Source organism: Podarcis pityusensis, assembly GCF_964106645.2.
Source record: "Podarcis pityusensis genome assembly, chromosome: 13".
Taxonomy (NCBI): domain Eukaryota; kingdom Metazoa; phylum Chordata; class Lepidosauria; order Squamata; family Lacertidae; genus Podarcis; species Podarcis pityusensis.
This window is the reverse complement of record NC_138038.1, coordinates 4,596,471-4,617,270: the sequence shown is the minus strand read 5'-3', so window position 1 is coordinate 4,617,270 and position 20,800 is coordinate 4,596,471. Positions and strand designations below refer to the sequence as shown.

General features: G+C 44.2%; 2 protein-coding genes across 4 annotated transcripts in view; one reads left to right on the top strand and one right to left on the bottom strand.

Moving 5' to 3' along the window:
- INVS (inversin) overlaps positions 1–17,045 on the bottom strand; it is a 59,938-nt gene extending 42,893 nt beyond the window's left edge. The window contains exons 1-3 of one of the 2 annotated variants that reach the window (XM_080976554.1): positions 16,901–17,045; positions 9,876–10,010; positions 3,565–3,731 (exon numbers count right to left, since the gene is read on the bottom strand). In XM_080976554.1, coding sequence (XP_080832680.1) covers positions 3,565–3,731; positions 9,876–9,981 — 273 coding nt within the window. In that variant the 5' untranslated portion in view covers positions 9,982–10,010; positions 16,901–17,045. The remainder of the gene's footprint in view (positions 1–3,564; positions 3,732–9,875; positions 10,011–16,900) is intronic. The other variant, XM_080976553.1, reaches the window with a different exon arrangement.
- Positions 17,046–17,252: 207 nt separating this feature from the next.
- ERP44 (endoplasmic reticulum protein 44) overlaps positions 17,253–20,800 on the top strand; it is a 36,432-nt gene continuing 32,884 nt past the window's right edge. The window contains exon 1 of one of the 2 annotated variants that reach the window (XM_080976924.1): positions 17,253–17,441. In XM_080976924.1, coding sequence (XP_080833050.1) covers positions 17,382–17,441 — 60 coding nt within the window. In that variant the 5' untranslated portion in view covers positions 17,253–17,381. Of the gene's footprint in view, positions 17,442–18,312; positions 18,400–20,800 lie in introns of those variants that run through there. The other variant, XM_080976923.1, reaches the window with a different exon arrangement.

Sequence of the window (20,800 nt, the reverse complement as noted above, 5' to 3'; positions counted from 1 at the left end):
CAGCGAAGCGGGAGGAGAAATGGAAGGGGCTCCGTTTCTCCTGCCGCTTCGCTGAAGGGGCGCTGAGCAGAGAGGGGGAGAATTTTTTTTTCTTGTTCTCCCCCTCTAAAACAAGGTGCGTCCTATGGTCTAGTGTGTCCTATAGAGCGAAAAATACGGTACTTTTCTGAACCAGCACTTTCTGAGTACAAAAAGAAAGAAGTGACTCAACAGGGGGAAGGATTCATTTCTTTCTAGGCATGCAAGAAGACAAACAAAAAACAGTGGAAACTGGAAATGCCTTCACTATCAGGGCTGGCACACCCGTGAGAAAAGGTGAGGCAACCACCTCAGATGGCAGGATCTGCAGGGGCAGCAGATCTGACCTCCAAGGAATGCATCAACAGCTGCTGCCACCGCCACCGGAACAGCAATGGCTGCAGTGTACTCCGTGAAGGCCAGATATGCCACTTCCTCAGCAACCCCCCAATGCCACCTCTACACCGGGTTCTTGGCAAATAGGAGGTGCTTCTTAACTCCTCCCACCCTTCTTCCCGATGTAGACCTTCCCTGGCAGGGCGAAGGCATTACTTTGTGGTTTGCCTCAGGTGCCAAAATATCTTGAGCCGGCCCTGCTTCCTATGATCGAGCCAAACATATATTTTTCTCTCCAGGGTCAACTGTCGTTCTGCACCTTTGAAAATAAGCTCGCTAGTAAAAGCTTCCCCACTCCGTGATGTCACTGAGAAACCTCCCCACCAAACATAAGCACTTTAAAAAAGTTTCCTTTAAAAAAAGAAAAGAAATGCAATAACTGAATGACCACATGAGTTTGGATTTGATATCCCGCCTTTCACTCCCCTTAAGGAGTCTCAAAGCGGCTAACATTCTCCTTTCCCTTCCTCCCCCACAACACACACTCTGTGAGGTGAGTGGGGCTGAGAGACTTCAAAGAAGTATGACTGGCCCAAGGTCACCCAGCAGCTGCATGTGGAGGAGCGGAGACGCGAACCCGGTTCCCCAGATTACGAGACTACCGCTCTTAACCACTACACCACACTGGCTCTCTCTGTTTCTCTCCCTCCACCCAAGTGGGGCTGATAGCAACTTTGATCGGAAGATGGATTAAAACTACCTCCCAAACAGCTGCTTTGAATAAATAGAAATGGTGATTGAGTGTAGGTTTGCCATATTCTAGCCCAGGCTGGTATCCTAATTTGAATGCCATGCAAATTAATTCGTAATTATAAAGATCAGGTTGAGCTGGAAAATGGTTTTTCCACTCCAAATCTTTCCTCCAAAATTTGCTTAACAGCGTAAGCACAGATTATTGGGCTCTTCTTAGAATACATGGGAAATATGTAACTGGATTTCCAAAGGATAAATAAAAACATTTAAAAATACTGCAATGTTACTCTAAAAAAGTAATCCTCAACTCACTTGCATAGGCTACAGTGTCCTTCATAATCAATCTTTCTTTTTTTCTCTTGGACTGAACTTTTCAAAAAAAATCTGTATGTGTATCTCTTTCGGTAATCTTCATTTACACTTTTAAGTGACACTTTTACCTCTAGAAAGGAGTGTGGGGTACAAAGGTCAAAAGTAGGCTATACGCAATTTGGCAATTTAACCTGTTGCATTTCTACATAGCAACAGGGTTTGGGCTGGGTGTTCATCAGTATGCAGATGATACCCAGCTCTACCTCTCTTTTATATCAGAACCAGTGAAGGCAGTGAATGTCCTGTTTGAGTGTCCGGAGGCAGTTGAAGGATGGATTGAGAATGAATCCTAACAAGACAGAAGTACAGTAGCACTGCGGCTTAAGTTACCCTCGGCTTACGTAAACTTCGGGCTGCGAAAGCGGCAAACCTGGAAGTGTTTTGCCCCGTGTGCATTCACAAAAACGCTCTACCGTGCTCCCTGCATGCTCAGAAGCAGTCCCCCCAGTTGTGGAAACCTCAGGATTCACAACCGGAGGTACCACTGTACTATTTTTGGGAGACAGGGAGTGGGCAAGGGTGGGGGACTCCCTGGTCCTGAATGGGGTAACTGTGCCCCTAAAGGACCAGGTGGTCAGCCTGGGAGTCATTTTGGACTCACAGCTGTCCATGGAGGCGCAGGTCAATTCTGTGTCCAGGGCAGTTGTTTACCAGCTCCATCTGGTACGCAGGCTGAGACCCTATCTGACCGCAGACTGTCTCGCCAGAGTGGTGCATGCTCTAGTTATCTCTCGCTTGGACTATTGCAATCACTCTACGTGGGGCTACCTTTGAAGGTGACCCGGAAACTACAACTAATCCAGAATGCGGCAGCTAGACTGGTGACTGGGAGTGGCCACGGAGACTATATAACACCGGTCCTAAAAGCCCTACATTGACTCCCAGTACGTCTCCAAGCACAATTCAAAATGTTGGTGCTGACCTTTAAAGCCCTAAACAGCCTCAGCCCAGTATACCTGAAGAAGCGTCTCCACCCCCATCGTTCAACCCGGACACTGAGGTCCAGCTCCGAGGGCCTTCTGGCGGTTCCCTCACTGCGAGAAGTGAGGTTACAGGGAACCAGGCTGAGGGCCTTCTCGGTAGTGGCGCCCGCCCTGTGGAACGCCCTCCCATCAGATGTCATCAGTGTTCAACTGAATTTTTTTCTTATCTTCCCAAGCTCCAACTTCACATTTCATGAAAGAGCATGTCATTTTATAATAAAACACTTCTAAAAATTAATCTCAAGGTGTTACCAAATGCATTTTTCTCTTTATTTAAATGTACATTTACCAGAGCCATCATATGAAATATCTTAATCCTGAAGCACTTACTATACATCTTGCATTTATATTATTAGTCATGAGTGTAATGCTTAATGCACACATGCTTTTAAGTAAACAATTAGTGATATTTTTAGCATTATTGAACTCCTGAGTGAGTAGCAGATTCTTTGCAATTCTGGAAATAAAGTATTTAAAACTAAGATCCGATTTCTCTGCTAGTGACATTGTCAGCTAAACATCTGGATACAAAGAACAACTTTGTGTGAATTCACAGACTTGTGAAATTTGATAGGTCTTCCACTATGAACAGCAGACTACCCCAACATATCCAAAACACTTTTTAAAATCCTACTTAAATTTAAAAAGTAGTTTGCCATATGGCATGGTGTGGTAGAAAGGAAGGCTACTACAGTGGTACCTTGGGTTACATACGCTTCAGGTTACATATGCTTCAGGTTACAGACTTCGCTAACCCAGAAATATTACCTTGGGTTTAGAACTTTGCTTCAGGATGAGAACAGAAATCGCACGGCAGAGCGGGAGGCCCCATTAGCTAAAGTGGTGCTTCAGGTTAAGAACAGTTTCAGGTTAAGAACAGACCTCCAGAACGAATTAAGTTCTTAACCCGAGGTACCACTGTATCTGAGAAAGGGACACTCAAAATTATTTTGGATTTACAGTGCTAGTTACACATTTCTTTGGAATCTGGTCTTGGAACATCATATAGACTGCAATCCTATATCCGCAGTTACCCGGGAATAAGCCCCAGTGAACCCAACAGAACTTACTTCTGAGTAGGCATGTGAGATTGTATTGTTACCTTTTGTGCAGCAAGATGGAGAGCTGTTCTCTGGTTAAGGTCGACTTTATTTACATCTATTCCTGTCTTCAACAAAGCCTCAGCACAGTCTAGCCTATCCGCCAACACACAGTACATTAGTGGAGTTCTCCCAAACTGGTCCTCTTTGTCCTTCAGATCAGGATTACCTATAAGAACAACAAAGTGAATTGCAGTGCTGGCTCTACATAAGTATTATTAAATATGTACATCTATTGTATATTTTGGGTAGAAAAAAGTTTGTCTGGTTTCTTATACATTTGGGCAACACTTAAGATCTCTTAAACAAATTTGACATGTTTCCTGAGGTCAGGGATCAGTTTTTTTGTCTGTTTTGGGATTCTATCCTGGATGACATTTTTAAAGAAAATGTCAGACAGTCTTTTAAAAACTGCAAAATATGGACACCACTAAGGATAGTAGTAGTAGTTGTTTTCTACACCACCTTTTTCCCTGACAGGGACTAAAAACACAGGAAAAAAGCATCATTAAAAAACAATCAAATATTGATATAATTATATATATCTTATATATCTATCTACACACACATACATTTATACACATGCTATAAAAAATAGTTACAATGAAAACAGCACAGCACCAGCCCTTTCATTAAAAGCAGGCCGTTCCCAAAAGCCTGTTGGAACAAGAAGGACAAGGAAGGAGCCAGTCTGGCTTCTCTAGAGAGGGAGTTCCAAAGTCTGGGAGCAGCCTCCGAGAAGGACCTTTCCCGGGTCCCCACCAAGCTTGCCTGTGAAAGTGGTAGAACCAAGAGAGGGTTTTATCTACATTTAGATACCAATGACTCGTGAGATATGTCAAGCCTTTATTTGTTATAATTGTGATGATTATGGTGTACAGCTGATGAAAACCCCAAATTAACAATCTCAGAAAATTAGAATATTCAATGAAATCAGCAAAACAAGGATTGCAAATAGAGCAATATTGGACCTCTGAGAAGTAGAAGCATGCATATGTACTCAGTACTTGGTTTGGGCCCCTTTTGCATCAATTACTGCCTCAACGTGGCGTGGCCTGGATGCTATCAGCCTGTGGCACTGCTGAGGTGTTATGGAAGACCAGGAAGCTTCAATAGCAGCCTTCAGCTCTTCTGCATTGCTCAGTCTCATGTCTCTCATCTTTCTCTTGGCAATGCCCCATAGATTCTCTAGGGGGTTCAGGTCAAGCGAGTTTCCTGGCCAATCAAGAACAGTAATCCCATGGGCATTGAACCAAGTTTTGGTACTTTGGGCAGTGTGGGCAGGTGCCAAGTCCTGCTGGAAAATGAAGTCAGCATCCCCATAAAGCTCATCTGCGGAAGGAAGCATGACGTGCTCCAAAATCTCCTGGTAGACGGCTGTGTTGACCTTGGACTTAATGAAGCACAGTGGACCAACACCAGCTGATGACATGGCGCCCCAAATCAACACAGACTGCGGAAACTTCACACTGGACTTCAAGCATCTGGCATTGTGTGCCTCCCCATTCTTCCTCCAGACTCTGGGTCCTTGGTTTCCAAATTAGATGCAAAGTTGCTCTCATCAGAAAAGAGGACTTGGGACCACTGAGCAACCAGTTCTTTTTTTATTTAGTCCAGGTAAGACGCTTCTGACGTTGTTTCTTGTTCAGGAGCGGCTTGACAAGAGGAATACGACATTTGAAGCCCATCTCCAGGATCCTTCTTTGTGTGGTGGCTCTTGATGCACTAACTCCAGCCTCAGTCCACTCCTTGTGAAAGTCCCCAACACGTCTGAATGGTCTTTTCCTGACATTCCTCTCCAGGCTGCGGTCATCCCTGCTGCTTATGCACCTTTTTCTTCCACACTTTTCCCTTCCACAGAACTTTCCATTAATGTGCTTCGATACAGCACTTTGGGAACATCCAACTTCTTCTGCAATTACCTTTTGAGGCTTTCCCTCCTTATGGAGGATCTCAATGATGGCTTTCTGCACAACTGTCAGGTCAGCAGCCTTCCCCATGATTGTGCTTCCTACTGAACCAGACTGAGAGACCATTTAAAGGCTCAGGAACCCATTGCAGGTGTTATGGATTGAATAGCTACTGCACCTTTTCACAATATTCTAATTTTCTGAGATTGTTAATTTGGGGTTTTCATCAGCTGTACGCCATAATCATCACAATTATATCAAATAAAGGCTTGACATATCTCGCTTACATTACAGAAGGAGGTGGTCTGCCACAGAAATAATGGGAGACATGAGAGAAGCAGCACTCTCAAATTTCTGTGGGAGACCACCTGATCCGTCATCACTGATTGCATTACCTGGGCAGAGTGGTCATTCCTTTCAGATAGTAAATACTTTAGTTCCTGAATTTCTTGCACAAATTTACATCTATTGACAGTTTGCTCAACTTAACAGAAACCTGCCAGACTAGATTTGCAGGAAGGGGGTAAACCCCCTAGATTCCAGGCAGTTTTGTTAATGGGATTTGCGAGTGAAAAGACAATTGGAAAGCTTTCCCCATTTCCTCCTACTGAAGTGGAACATTTGAAGTCACTTGGGAGAGTAAAAATGGCTTCTAGATTGCTCTTGTGTGCTATTTCAGATGTGTGGTTTATATACTTATGTATTTATCTTTACCTTGTGCATTTATGAACACTTATTCAATATTTGATACCTTAGAATTCTTATAGCAATGGCCTTGTTTGTTGCTAGGGTGGCCACCAGACTAGAAAAACAGACGAACACAACATGGAATTCTCCCGTACCTTTCGTTAACAGGAGAAATCAGCAGGTAAAGCTGAACATGAAGATAAGGATTATCATCTGCTCATATCTGCCCATAGAGGGGGAAGTCAGAAATGAGTAACTATAAATTGGCATATTTCAATGTAGCTGCACTATTAAAAATGCAAACAGATAAATCTGTACTAGGTTTTGAAATCATGAAGGATAGGCAACACAAAATAGGACCAGTTACATTTATCATTGTCAAGTGGTAAAGCTTTTTCTGGGCTAATCTGCTTCAAAGTGGGGATTACATGTCTAAATGTGCTGCAAGGAAGTGAGGACAGGGGACCCTGAATTTTTTTTAAAAAGGAAACACAATGGGGGAAGGCTAGGTGGAACCTTTCTCACTGATACAGTGGTACCTTGGTACTCAAATGAAATCTGTTCTGGAAGCCCGTTCGGTTCTGAAACTTTCAAAAACTGAGACCCTGCTTCCCATTGGTTGCAAGAGCTTCTTGCACTCAGTGGAAGCTGCGTCGCATGTTCGGGTTCCGAAAAGCATTCGAAAATGGAAGCATTTACTTCTGAGTTTTCGGCATTCAAGAACCGAAATGTATGACAATGGAGGTGTTTGGGAACCAAGGTTTCACTGCATTTTAATCTTATATGTGCAGGGAGGGTTTTTTTATGAACAGGTATTATTTAGAATTTTTTTTTATCAATTTATTCTGCTGACTGTACAAACTGATCTTTAGTGGGGGGGGGTTATTGTAACTTTTATAGAGCTGAACAGAAGGGGCAAAAATAAAGAGCAGTATACCCCCCCAAAAAAGATCCAATTAGTTCAAAAAAGAGAAATTTAAAAACAGTGTACTTCATGGTCTTGGTCACAAGAAGTTATTGCAGAATGTATCGTACAATCTAGCACAGGATGGAAACTTAAAAAATAATCACCTTGGCTTGAATCCTAACATTCCTTCTGTGAACATAATAGATTTCCCTCTTCTGACTTCTATTGCTAGTCCTTCTACATGCCCCAAGAATCCATTCCTGGAGTTGGAGAACCTATGTGATAGTTATGGGATATGGTACAGGGGTTGAAGATGAAGCGGGGAATTGGCAGACATCGCCCACCTCCTATTATTATCCTCAATTTATTAATCATCTTAATTGAGCCTTAATTAATCCTTAGTTTAGCAATCACCTCATGGTGATGAACAATTAAAAATAGCAAAAAGAGAAGATCAATTTAAAACAAAATTAAAACGATTCAAAATAGACACTCCTCTCAAATACTTATTGATTCAGCTGGAAAATATTATTATCAGTGAATAGAGGAGCAACTTAGGATCTAAGGCATAGTTCATTTCAAGTACTATCTTACACTATTTATTTGGCTACAAATAATGCAAGTTGTGTATTAAACTGGTTGACTTCTCAGGCTACAAACTTAAGACCTGAAGCAACAGGTCCATGAGCTCTGTACTACTGAGGTGGCAGGATTCCTAAATGTGCAACATAACGAATGAAACTTGAAACTTGCAAGAGCCTAGGGCTCACCGATCAGAAGGTTGGTGGTTTGAATCCCCGCAAAGGGGTGAGCTCCCGTTGCTCGGTTCCTGCTCCTGCCAACCTAGCAGTTCGAAAGCATGTCAAAGTGCAAGTAGATAAATAGGTACCGCTCTGGCGGGAAGGTAAACGGCATTTCCGTGCGCTGCTCTGGTTCGCCAGAAACTGCTTAGTCATGCTGGCCACATGACCCGTCGCGGGGATTCGAACCGCCAACCTTCTGATCGGCAAGTCCTAGGCTCTGTGGTTTAACCCACAGTGCCACCCGCGTCCCTATTTGTATATATAGCTCACAATAAATAATATTGCACTGAAGAACCTGGAACTCTGAGCATTTCTGCTAAAGTGCCGCGAAGAATTCGCGACACAGTTCTGAACAAAAAACCTTGCTTAGACTACCCAAAAGACCACAATTCAGTAACTTTGACAGTGTTATCATATTTATGCTTTTGGAAGTATCTCTCCCTACCTGAACAGAGCTTCTCTACAGCTTCTATTGTTAATAAGGAAACAGGATACGCACCTCACCATTACAATCAAAACAGGTTTCTTAGATTGGTAAGGTATTTCTAGGTTATGCTACCAATCTTTAGGCTCCTCTGGCAACAATGTCCTTTGTCCAAGTATTCGTGTTTTGAGGGCCCCATTGACTTGGGGTTAGTACGTGGAGGGCTGCATGCCAGCAGTCAGCTGAACTAAAGCCAAAAATGTGCAGAAACAGTAATGGCTGGTGCTCATTGAGGCTAGTATGGTGGAAGGAAGTATGACCAACAGGAGGCAGAGCTACAGCAAATGGCAGGAAGAGTCAATTAATTCTAGTTTTGTCCCTGTCTTCATCCCTGCTGAGTTCCACAAGGGCAACATAAGGACTAGCAGGAAGAAGCTGACAGGCAGTGCCGCTCCTTGGACTGGTTGTAAAGTAGGAGAAACTGGCTGAGGCCAGGCTGATATTGTCCCTTTCTCTCTACTGGACAAGCTTCCACCAGTCAAAAAACAAAAGCATTTTTTATGAACTAATTTCGAAGAAAAACCACCACGCTAGTATTATGGAAAGCAACTGAAAGTAATTCCATACATACACACACCAAGACTTTAGAGTAGAGGTTCCCAGACTTCTTTGGCCTACTGCCCCCTTTTCAGGAAAAAAAAAATACTCAGTGCCCCCCTGGAAATATACCTTCTTTAAGCAAACAAACAGAAAGATGCACCAACAAATTTGCATTCTTTGATGCATCTAGATTTCTACCTATGTCCTAAGACATAGTAAAGAAAGACGTTGCTGTAAATAAGACACCTTGAAGCTTGAAATTATAAAACCATTTATTAAAACAACCATAGTAACATCTGCATTACACAGAGAAAATGATGATAACAAAGGATAATATTAAAATAACAAATTACAAATAACACTTCCCAAGCCTGGGTGAACCCCAAAAGGGTTCACTCAAGCCTGGGAAAAACACACAACCGCCAGATCCAGGAGAAGCATTGCCGCCATCCTGCAACGGCGCCAACCTGGCGGTAAATGTTATTACACAACAGATGAAACCTGTAAGAACAGTTCTTCAAAATGTTCTTCTCTTCTACCTTTATGCTTCTACCACCCCCTTATTTTTATCCCAATGCCCCCCAATTGCACCCAAGGCTACTACCACCCCCTGGATAGTTCCAGTGTCCCCCAAGGCACAGTACCGCCCACTTTAGGAAACACTGCTTTAGAGTGTCACACACAAGAATGGAAAGAGGAAGAGAGAGTTGGCAGAAGCCTACCAGTCTGTCCTCTGATGGGCTGGGCAGGGGATCTTCCTAAGCCACAGAACCAAGAAAAAGCTAAAAACAGAACTGCAACTTAAATACTATTACTTCTCATGGATTTGAAATTACATAAAAAGACAGGGATGGGATTAAAAACAGCATGAGGAGAAAGTCAAAGATAAATGCATAACTAATTTGGAATCTGGAATATATATGTGAAGATTTTAAAGTTTAATAAAAATTTGACTCTGAAAAGCCAGGGGAAACATTTTTACCTGCTATCTGTTTTAGAAGAGCACTCTTATGTCCATTAACAGCAGCGGCGTGAACTTGAGATGCTAGTGAGGAGCCACTGAGCAGCCAAGCCTCAGAAACATTCATACTCTTCTCTGAGAGTTCAGATGTTAAACCTGCATTGCATAAAAATATTATTATTATCATTATTATAACGATGATGGTTACTATAACTTTGTGCAAAAAAGAATGCAGTTTTATTGATGCAACACTCAGCATATTTTCATACTTTAATTACATTTTTTTCATTTTTCATTTTAGATTTTCAAAGCTTGACTCTTCTTTACAAGCTTTACATAGCAATGGATTCAGTTCACAGCTACGTAGTTATCAATCAAGAACCTCTGCTATTATTTTAATGCAAACTACTTAATTTGTCCCACAAGCCCACTTCGTTTCGACATACTTGGGAGTTAATTTGAACTCCCATACTGAGCATTTAGGACCAACAAGAGGCATTAAATTTGCACATTCAATTCTGTGAGGAAGAGAAAAAAAATGATTTATATTCACGGCAAACCTGATTCAAAAAGATGCTGCTACATGGCAATATGCTACAGTGGAAAGACTAACGCTTAGGCAGACAATTTTGTCACCATAGGGAGATGGGAAAATGATTAGAAGTCTTAAAGTCTCATACAACCACATGACTAATCATGGATCAACATGAATAGATATTAAATAATAAACTTGGGGAAAATAAGGAAGTTTAAGCAATGTTTCAGCAGAGCCAGCGACAGAGAGCACTGTAGCTATTAGATGCAATGAGAATTTGAGACGGTGAGCACAGAAATGTATTTGGGACACCTATATAAAATTATTTTTTAGTCGTTAAGCTCATGGGCTGGCCTTTGGCAATTGTGCTTTAAGCTATCTCAAATAGGGAAATGGGAGGGTCGGGATTCTGGTTCCCTAGCACCCATCTCCTCTCTATGTAAGGCACACTATCCACCTCCATCTATGTCTATCTCTGCAATAGGACTTATTTTAAGTTTATTGTCCACGCAACACAGACTTGGGTAGCCTATGTAGTTTTCAACAACTAGCCACCTTGTTATTTTATATTTCTGTGCTGATACTTCATAACACAAGCCCATTTTTCCTTACTGTCCACCATTTTGTGTAAACAATAAACACTGTGTAAATAAAGATTTTATTTTGTATTCATCAGTTCTTGCCATTTCCTTCAAGCAAGCAAGACAATATTGGCATTTCTTGATTAGTAGTAAACTAGTGCAATAACCACTGCAATGTGATTATCATCTCCAGATTAAAGGTTATTTAAGGGTCAGTTTCATAAACACATGTGTATTTGAGAATACACACAAGCAGATCTATTAACAGCTTTTCAACAGGGCAGGCTGTTTGAAGCATTACTACCTAAGTAATGTGACAACTTCACTTCCATTTTGTTTCCAAGCCCAATGCAAAGTGTGTTTTGATTATTAAAGTCTTAAATGCTCTGGGACCAGGATACTTTAAGGGCCAATTTCTCCTATATAAGCCTGCCCACACATTATGCTCTTCCTAGTTTGTGTGTTTCCACACAGCTTGAGGTACAGTAGGTACAACAGGCAGAGTCTTTTGGATAGCGGCAAAAATGAATGAGAAATTTAATGTTAATCATTGTTGTCTTACAATGACTTCATTGGTTGACTGTCATTTTATCATTTAAAAATTCTTCTATCATACTATTAAACTTTCGCAAGCTACCATATAGATCCATTGTAACCTAAAGCAAATAAATGGACTTAAATAAATAAATTATAATTTGTGGCCCTTTATTTATTATACTGAATATATCAGTCAAAGCTAAGAAAAATGAATCTTCACTTGCTCAGAGGTTTTAATGGACAGGGCAAATTTCTACAATGTGACCAGGCAACTTTACTTGTAAAAACTCAATAGCACTAACTCTCTTAATGGACCTCATGTAGGGTGGCCAGATGAAAAGAAAAGAAAAGAAAAGAAAAGAAAAGGGCTCCTGCAATATTAACAATTGTATGGAACTACACCTGCAAGCTGCACCAGCTGAAATGTTCACTTCTACACAACTTTAAAGATGAAGGAGTCCTGACCTTTTTCCCACCTGGCCACTCAACCCCCAAAACTTATCTCTGTACAAATCCCCAAATGTTGTGGTAGGAGCAATACTGCTGCGACCCAAATTGTGCACCTTCAGCAGCAGCAGCAGCAGCCCAATACTCTGAAACTGAGCATGTAAAGCTTTTCCAGGCATGAAAATAAGTCCTGAGCTGCTTAACTTTTGCATCTCATGCTATTATTAAAGTTCTAGGAATGGCACCGGGGGCGGGGGGAGAAACCCAACTTCATGTGATATTCATTCACACACCGTATTTATTCGAGTCTAACGTGCCATTAAATCTAAGGCACATCTCAATTTTCAAAACCTTGAAACCCAAAAAGTATTTGCTGGCAAATGTAAATGCACCATTGAATCTAATGTGCACCCTAATTTTCACAACATAATTTGGCAAAAAAAATGTGCATTAGACTCGAGTAAATATGGTATGTGTTCTCCCATCTTTTTGTTTACTTTTAACAAAAGCAGCCATGAGAATGCAATATTGAGGTGAGAGGAACAGATTCTTACACTTTTTATCTCCATAGGGCTCCACAACAAAATGTTACAGTGTATACCTGGTATGTGTTATCTGAGCCACTGGATCAGGGATTATTATTTTTTTTAACTACCAAATGAGTACCAAAAACAGGAGTCCCTGCCCTAATGTGGCTTTTTATGCTTTGTGCAAAATTCCTTAAAAGGTTCTGAACAAGTTGAGTACAATTGTGGTTGATCTGGCCTGGGGGCAGAGGTTGGAGGAAATATCTGAAGAGGCAATTCAAGTAGACTGACCTCTGATACAATCTGAAAAGTATTAAAGTTGCTGGGCGGGGGGGGGGGGGTGACTGGCAATCCAAGCCCAGCCTTACCTCTTGGTGTGCAGTATTGAGCTTGTAGGACTGCTCTAAGCTTTTCTATGTCAGCACAGTCCTGCAATATGGGTGCAGACTGAACTACTCTGCTGCAGGGCTGTTACATACTGCTCATTCAGCAAGGTGGGGATAATATAGGAAATAAAATGAACTGAATGAAATTGCAGGGCTTTTGCACTCTCAACATTTCAGGCCAACACTCAGTGATCGACAGGGATCAAATACCGGTAGACAACACTACATGTTTATTATAAACCACTTGGAGCCCAATCTACAATATTCAGTGTGCACTACACTACAGGGCTGTTTCCAACCTGCTATATGGATAATGAATTAATTTGCTGTGGAATGTGCATCTGAACATTTCTAAGAATCAGGTTAGAAACTCAAGAAACTTTTCTCTATGCTGTACCTTTTGGGATAGGTCACTGGGGTGTTCAAATGCATCTTCAGGAGCTGTGTATAACAGAGGCTGCTGAAACTTCCTCTTCTCTACTAGTTCTGCTGAAGGAACCATGCCTCCTTTTGCATCTGGTTAACCTATCAGATAAACTCCTGCTCATTCCTAGCTACAGTAAAATATTGGATTTCTCCATTGAGTTCTACAGGTGAAACTCGAAAAATTAGAATATTGTGGAAAAATTCATTTATTTCAGTAATTCAACTTAAAAGGTGAAACTACTATATGAGATAGAGTCATGACACGCAGAGTGAGATATGTCAAGCCTTTGTTATAATTGTGATGATTATGGTGCACAGCTGATGAAAACCCCAAATTAACAATCTCAGAAAATTAGAATATTCAATGAAATCAGCAAAACAAGGATTGCAAATAGAGCAATATTGGACCTCTGAGAAGTAGAAGCATGCATATGTACTCAGTACTTGGTTTGGGCCCCTTTTGCATCAATTACTGCCTCAATGTGGTGTGGCATGGATGCCATCAGCCTGTGGCACTGCTGAGGTGTTATGGAAGACCAGGAAGCTTCAATAGCAGCCGTCAGCTCTTCTGCATTGCTTGGTCTCATGTCTCTCATCTTTCTCTTGGCAATGCCCCATAGATTCTCTATGGGGTTCAGGTCAAGCGAGTTTCCTGGCCAATCAAGCACAGTAATCCCATGGGCATTGAACCAGGTTTGGGTACTTTTGGCAGTGTGGGCAGGTGCCAAGTCCTGCTGGAAAATGAAGTCAGCATCCCCATAAAGCTCATCTGCGGAAGGAAGCATGAAGCGCTCCAAAATCTCCTGGTAGATGGCTGCATTGACCTTGGACTTAATGAAGCACAGTGGACCAACACCAGCTGATGACATGGCTCCCCAAATCAACACAGACTGTGGAAACTTCACACTGGACTTCAAGCATCTGGCACTGTGTGCCTCCCCATTCTTCCTCCAGACTCTGGGTCCTTGGTTCCAAATTAGATGCAAAAGTTGCTCTCGTCAGAAAAGATGACTTGGGACCACTGAGCAACAGACCAATTCTTTTTTTATTTAGCCCAGGTAAGACGCTTCTGACGTTTCTTGTTCAGGAGCGGCTTGACAAGAGGAATACGACATTTGAAGCCCATCTCCAGGATCCTTCTGTGCGTGGTGGCTCTTGATGCACTAACTCCAGCCTCAGTCCACTCCTTGTGAAAATCCCCAACATGTTTGAAGTCTCCTGGCTGCGGTCATCCCTGCTGCTTGTGCACCTTTTTCTTCCACACTTTTCCCTTCCGCAGAACTTTCCATTAATGTGCTTCGATACAGCACTTTGGGAACATCCAACGTCTTCTGCAATTACCTTTTGAGGCTTTCTCGCCTTATGGAGGATCTCAATGATGGCTTTCTGCACAACTGCAAGGTCAACAGCCTTCCCCATGATTGTGCTTCCTACTGAACTAGACTGAGAGACCATTTAAAGGCTCAGGAACCCATTACAGGTGTTATGGATTGAATAGCTACTGCACCTTTTCACAATATTCTAATTTTCTGAGATTGTTAATTTGGGGTTTTCATCAGCTGTACGCCATAATCATCACAATTATAACAAATAAAGGCTTGACATATCTCGCTTTGCATGTCATGTGTCTAACTCATATATTAGTTTCACCTTTTAAGTTGAATTACTGAAATAAATGAACTTTTCCACGATATTCTAATTTTTTGAGTTTCACCTGTATGGACAGTTCTCATTCTCATTCCTGGGGAGATTTAAAAGTAGCTTTTCAGTGTGAACCAGGAGATGAGCTATCCAGACAAGTAGAAAACAATTAGAAGGTTCTTTGTACACTTTTAGTATGCCAAGTGTCTCCTCTTCCCTTTTGAGACACTCCATTCTATTAAACTTCCACACCTGTGTCAGATAGGTCACAGATAGTGCATTACATGTTTGAACACCCGGGCAGTCAACCTTAAAAGTGAGTGGGATAGACCGGAAGTTATGGACAGAGGAAACAACTTATTTATTTCTTGCATTTATATCCCACCTTTTCCTCCAAGGAGTTAAAGGTGGTGAACAGGATTCCACCCTCTGCATTTAATCCCACTAACGACCCATGAGATAGGTTAGGTAGTGACTGGCCCAAGACTATCCAGTGAATTTCATACTCAAGTGGGGATTTGAACCCTGGTTTCCCATGTCCCAGCCTGACACTCTAACCACTACAGTGTGCTTGAAAGAAGTAGGAGTCAGAATGACAGAGTGTGAAGCACATTTGTCACATTCAATATTTATACTGCTTTCTTTTATCCCTTATATATTGAATTCAGATTGTAATGCAATACATACAATATGTAAAAAATAAAAGCAGTGAGAAATCATACAGCATCTAGCACATTGCAATGGTTACAAGAAGTAGAAAAATCATTAAGTGGTCTGCCCAGGCCCTCAGGAATTTTCAAGTGGTGCAAGGCTGGGGGGAGTTGGGAACCACTGGAATAAACTCAATTTAGATTTTCCTCCTTTAGTACCCAAGTGTCACCCTGGAGAATTTCAACCTTTAAAAACCAAACATTTTTGGGGAATCTTAAGATCCCTTCCTTGAGAATAGCAGCATTTCCTATAAAGCAAGCTGCTTCAAAGCGGTCCACAATGTACAAAAAATGTTCTGGGGAGAAGAGGAGACTGTAGGCTTGCAGGGGTTCATCCTTTGGTGCAAGAAGGGGGTAAATCCCAGCAGATATGCTTGCACAAGAACAAGCTGTAATGTTCCCACCCACACTGGCCGTAGCCCACAAGTCTGAGGGCACAGGTGGCAAGCGCCAGATTGGGCTGGTTGGGACCTGGGTTAAAATCCCTGTGGAGCCCTGAAACTCACAGGGCACATCCAAGATGAGTTTTGGCACCCGAGGCGGAAAATCCATGCTGTTTTGTGAGGAATGAAGCCGCCTGAAATCTGGCGCCCAAACCTGCTGCTTGAGGCAGCCCTCTCTCACTTTATCAAAGGTGTCAAAGAGAACAACAACTGTACCAGACTTTTAGAAGACATCTGAAGGCAGCCCTGTTTAGGAAAGCTTTTAATGTTTGATGGATTACAGTATTTTTATATTTTTTTGGAGGCCGCCCAGAGTGGCTGGGGAAGCCCAGCCAGATGGGTGGGGTATAAATAATAAATAATTATCATCATCATCCTCATCTCCTGGCAAGGCTGATCCTGCTGCCGGGAAACTTTAGCGCAAGCCCGTCTCCCTCCCTTCCCTCCCAGCCAGACGATGATGGGCTCTTACTCCCCGTGAAGCCCCCGCAAGAACCGCCGCCCACGAGCCCCGGGGCCGAAGACGCAGGCGGCGCAGGAGGAGAGAAGCGGCGCAGGCCCACCTTGGCCCGCCGGCGCCTCTCGGCCGGACGACCTACTTCGCGGGGTTGTTGTGTTGCGAAGCGAGCGGGTGAAAGCCGCTTGCCAAGAGCTTTTCCGAGGACAAAACAACGACAGAGCAAGAGGAAATCCTATGGCTACTGGTGGTCCTTATTCCACAGCGACCCCCGTTGCCAAAGAAGGCGCCCAGGACAGCACCACACGCGCAGCCGGCTGCGTGCACACGTTCGCTCTCCTGCCCGTGTCACCTACCTCACAAGCGGCTTCGCCAGCTCCTCTCCTCGCGGAAGACACCCCTCCCCTCCCCCCCAGCGGCCCTTTCGCCAGCCCAGGCCACCCCTTCCCCCCGCCTCACGGGAAGGCGACGGAGCCGCCCGTCAGCCGGGCCCTCGGGCCCTGCCGCTCCGCCTGGCGGCCAGAGAGGGCGCTGGCGGGAGCGCGCCGGGCCCAGCCTGCCGCCGCCGCCAACTCGGGGGACGTTTCCCGGCGTGCCTTCGAACCCGGAACTGGGCGTCGGTTCGCGTGAGGGGAAAGGGGGCGGGCGGGAGGAAGGGGAGGCGGCGCAGAGCCAGAGCCGACCTCCTCGTCTTCCTCCTCTCCGTGTCGGCGCCCGCCCGCCCGCCCGCCCGCCCAACGCGCACTTCCCCTGGAGGCCGGGGGGAAAGAGAGCCACAGAGCCGGAGCGGCAGGGAGACCGAGCCACCCACCGCCTCACGCGCCCCCCCCCCCCGCCATGAGAGCTGCCGCCATCTTCCCCGAGCCCGGCGGCCGCCGCCGCCTCCTCCTCTTTCTGGTGAGCTGAGGGGAGAAGCAAGGCGGGCGGGGGGGGGGCGGGGGGCAGAGCTGCCTGAGGCGGAGATACTGGGGGGGCGGCGTTGCTGTTCTGTGGGGGCGCTGAGCTGCGGGTCCTCCCGGCTCGCCCGGTATCCCTGTGAAAGCGGGTCGGGGTGGGGCGGCCGCTAGCGCTGGTGTGGCTCAGCCTGATAGGCTGCCGGCTCCTCAGACCCGGAATCGGCCCGGCAGCCGGCGTGGGGGCCCGGCGAGCTGAGGGGAAGGAAGGCGCCTCGTTCCGTGCCCCCCAGACCCATCTGAGGCCCTGGGTGGCTTCAGAAGAGGGTTAGGGGAAGACGAGCCACGGCGACTGTGGCATGGCTTACACAGCTGGAGGCAGCCACGCTGAAGTGCATTTTATTGTGTGTTTGTGGGTCTCCTCTCTCTCTATCGCGTAACTATGGCACGAAATGAGTTGCGCTGCTTGGATGCCTTTGGTCCGAGATGTGGTTTAAGAGCCCAAGAAGGCGTCGTGCGAGGCCTTGGTCTACAAAGTTGCCACCGTCTAATTTCCTCCAGACCCGGGGAGGGTAAGGGCCGCTTCTGCACCTGCAGGGTGTAGGTGGCTGTCCGTTATAGGGATTCAGACTTCACAACTCCTCAAGGAACCGGGGTCCCAGCTAGGAGTTGCGGCCGAGAAAAACCGGGGTCGGGGGGGGGGAGACTTGTTTCGGACACACCTCCCCCCCCCCCCCAGCCCCAAGTCCAGTTTGAAGTGTGAAAGTCAGGCTATGTCAACCTGTGGAACTTGCTCCGACAGGAGGCAGTGATGACACCAACTTGGATGACTTTACAGGAGGATTAGAAGAATTTGTGGAGGAGAAGAGGTCTATCAAGGGCTACTAGCCATGGTGGCTATACTTTTCCATCCACAGTTGGAGCCAGCAATGCTTCTGAATGCTAGTTGCTGGAAACCACAGGTGGTTTGTGTGTGTGTGTGTGTGTGTGTGTGTGTGTGTGTGCCTACCTGCCTGCCACTGTTCTGTATCACTTAACTAGTGCATAAAATAAGTGATGCTGCTTGAATTTTTTGGTCAAAGCTCTTTTGCTCTGAGGTGTGATTAAAATACCAAGGCAGTGTTAAATGATGTCTGGGGTGCAAAATGCAACCATCTAATTTCCTCCAGACTCTGAGAAGTAAGGATCACTTCCATACCTGTTGAGTGGGGATGGCTTAAGGTAGGCCCAAGACATTTTGGCACCTGAGGCAAACCACAAAATGGTGCCCCACCCCTCTCCAAGGAAGAAGGGGTGAGGGAAGATCTACATCAGGAACATGGAGGGAATAAAGATTGGGATCTGCTGCCCCTGGGGATGCTGCCAGCTGAGAGATCACCTTACCTCATGGGTGAACTGGCCCTGGAGAGTGCTTTCTGTTACAGGGATTTAAACTTTATAACTCCCGAAGAACAATGGTGCTCAGTCTGTTCTGGCAGGAATTGGTTTGTGTGTGATGCGGAGTTGGATAAATTTAGAATTATTACTATTCTGTGCTTAAAATGAACGATTTAAACTGTCTGAAAAGATTATTTGATAACAACTCCTTCCTGCTTCCTTGTGTCCCTGATTGACCCGTTTGATCATTCTTTGTCTGAGAGGTAATTCAACTGTGACATCCCTGTACGAAAGATGCAAGTATAGAGTTGGCTGGGATGTAGGGAACAGCTACAGTTGGGGGACTTCATCACATCAGTGAAAATCAATTTTTAGTCTGGTGCATAGATCTACACAGTTCAGCTTCTTGAAATAGATCTGCAATATCCATATATCGGGCTCTTTTTTGGCCTTTTATAATGATAGCTTTTTCTGTACCTCTTTCTTTAAGGTTAGATGAACTTGGACTGTGACATGAACAAACCAAGAATTCTGTTATTGCTTCTTTCAGTGAAACATTTGGGAACCTCTTTAAGAAGTGGATGATAATGTGATGGTTGGCTTGTCAATGGATAGGAATTACAGTGGTGCCCCGCAAGACGAATGCCTCGCAAGACGGAAAACCCGCTAAACGAAAGGGTTTTCCGTTTTCAATGCGCTTCGCAGGACGAATTTCCCTATGGGCTTGCTTTGCAAGAAGAAAATGTATTGCGAGTCTTGAGATTTTTTTTCGCTCCCCCCCCTTTTTCTAAGCCGCTAAGCCTTTAATAGCCTTTTAACAGCTAAGCCGCTAAGCCTTTAATAGCCGCTAAACCGCTAATAGCGCTAAGCCGCTAAGCCGCTAATAGGGTTGCTTCGCAAGACGAAAAAACCGCTAGACGAAGATACTCGCGGAACGGATTAATTTCGTCTTGCGAGGCACCACTGTACTGATAGCAAAAAAGAGGAGAGTTGATGGCCCTTAGGTTTGATTCCTTACTAGGAGCACACAGAGCTATATTAATTTATGGAAATTGCAGTTGCTCATAAGAAGTTTTTAAACAATTTATCATGACTGCTTCTCTTATAGTCTGATTCAAACATGCATGCTTAGAAGTCCAATTGATTACCTCTGGGCAAGTATGCTTAGGATCACAGCTGTGGTTGCACCAAAAAAAAAAAAAAAAGTAGTTAGAATGGCATTAACTACTCACTCCTTTCTTTCCTGTGGTTCAATGTGCTTTGTGTAATTTATAAATGATACTACCTTGTTGAGTTTCCTAAATCTGGACATGTGGAAAATCTATATTTACAGTATCTTAATGCTGAATCACCGTCATTTTTCTTAAACCGAGTAGTATTTACACAGAGCACCTGAGACAGGTGTTAAAAACTCAGATATATAAGCTGGGCACCAAATGACTCCTTAAACCAGGGCTACGGTCATCAAAAAGGAATGTCTAGTTGCTGTTTGGGGGCCAGATGGCTTGAAAGTCATATTTTTCAATAAAAGTTTTTGGTTCCTGAAATTTGTTCTGATTGTGCAGATAAAATATAGTGGATCGAATTCTACAGAATGTGTTGTTAGTGTGTGAAAACAGGCTAGATCCATGGATTCCCAGGCATACACCTCCAGATGGTGGAGACGTCTGGTGCTATTCTGGCGCCTGGGCATCTTGGTCACAAGTGGCCAATAGCCAGGTGCAAAATGTGCCTGGCGGATTTTGAATGCTGCCTTAGACATGGGTCTACAGTCCTGCAATCAAGTATGGTCTTTTAACTTCAGGTTTGTAATTCAAGGTTGTCTATTAAAATAAAGCAAGAAAAAGGAGATATCAGAAAGTGAATTAAAAAGAAAACAGTAATTTACTAACTGATTCTTTCTCTAACACCTTATCTCACTGTGACTTTCATCAGGCAGCAGCATCCTTACTTCATGCAGAGTGATTTGGCAGTGGCAACCAGGGT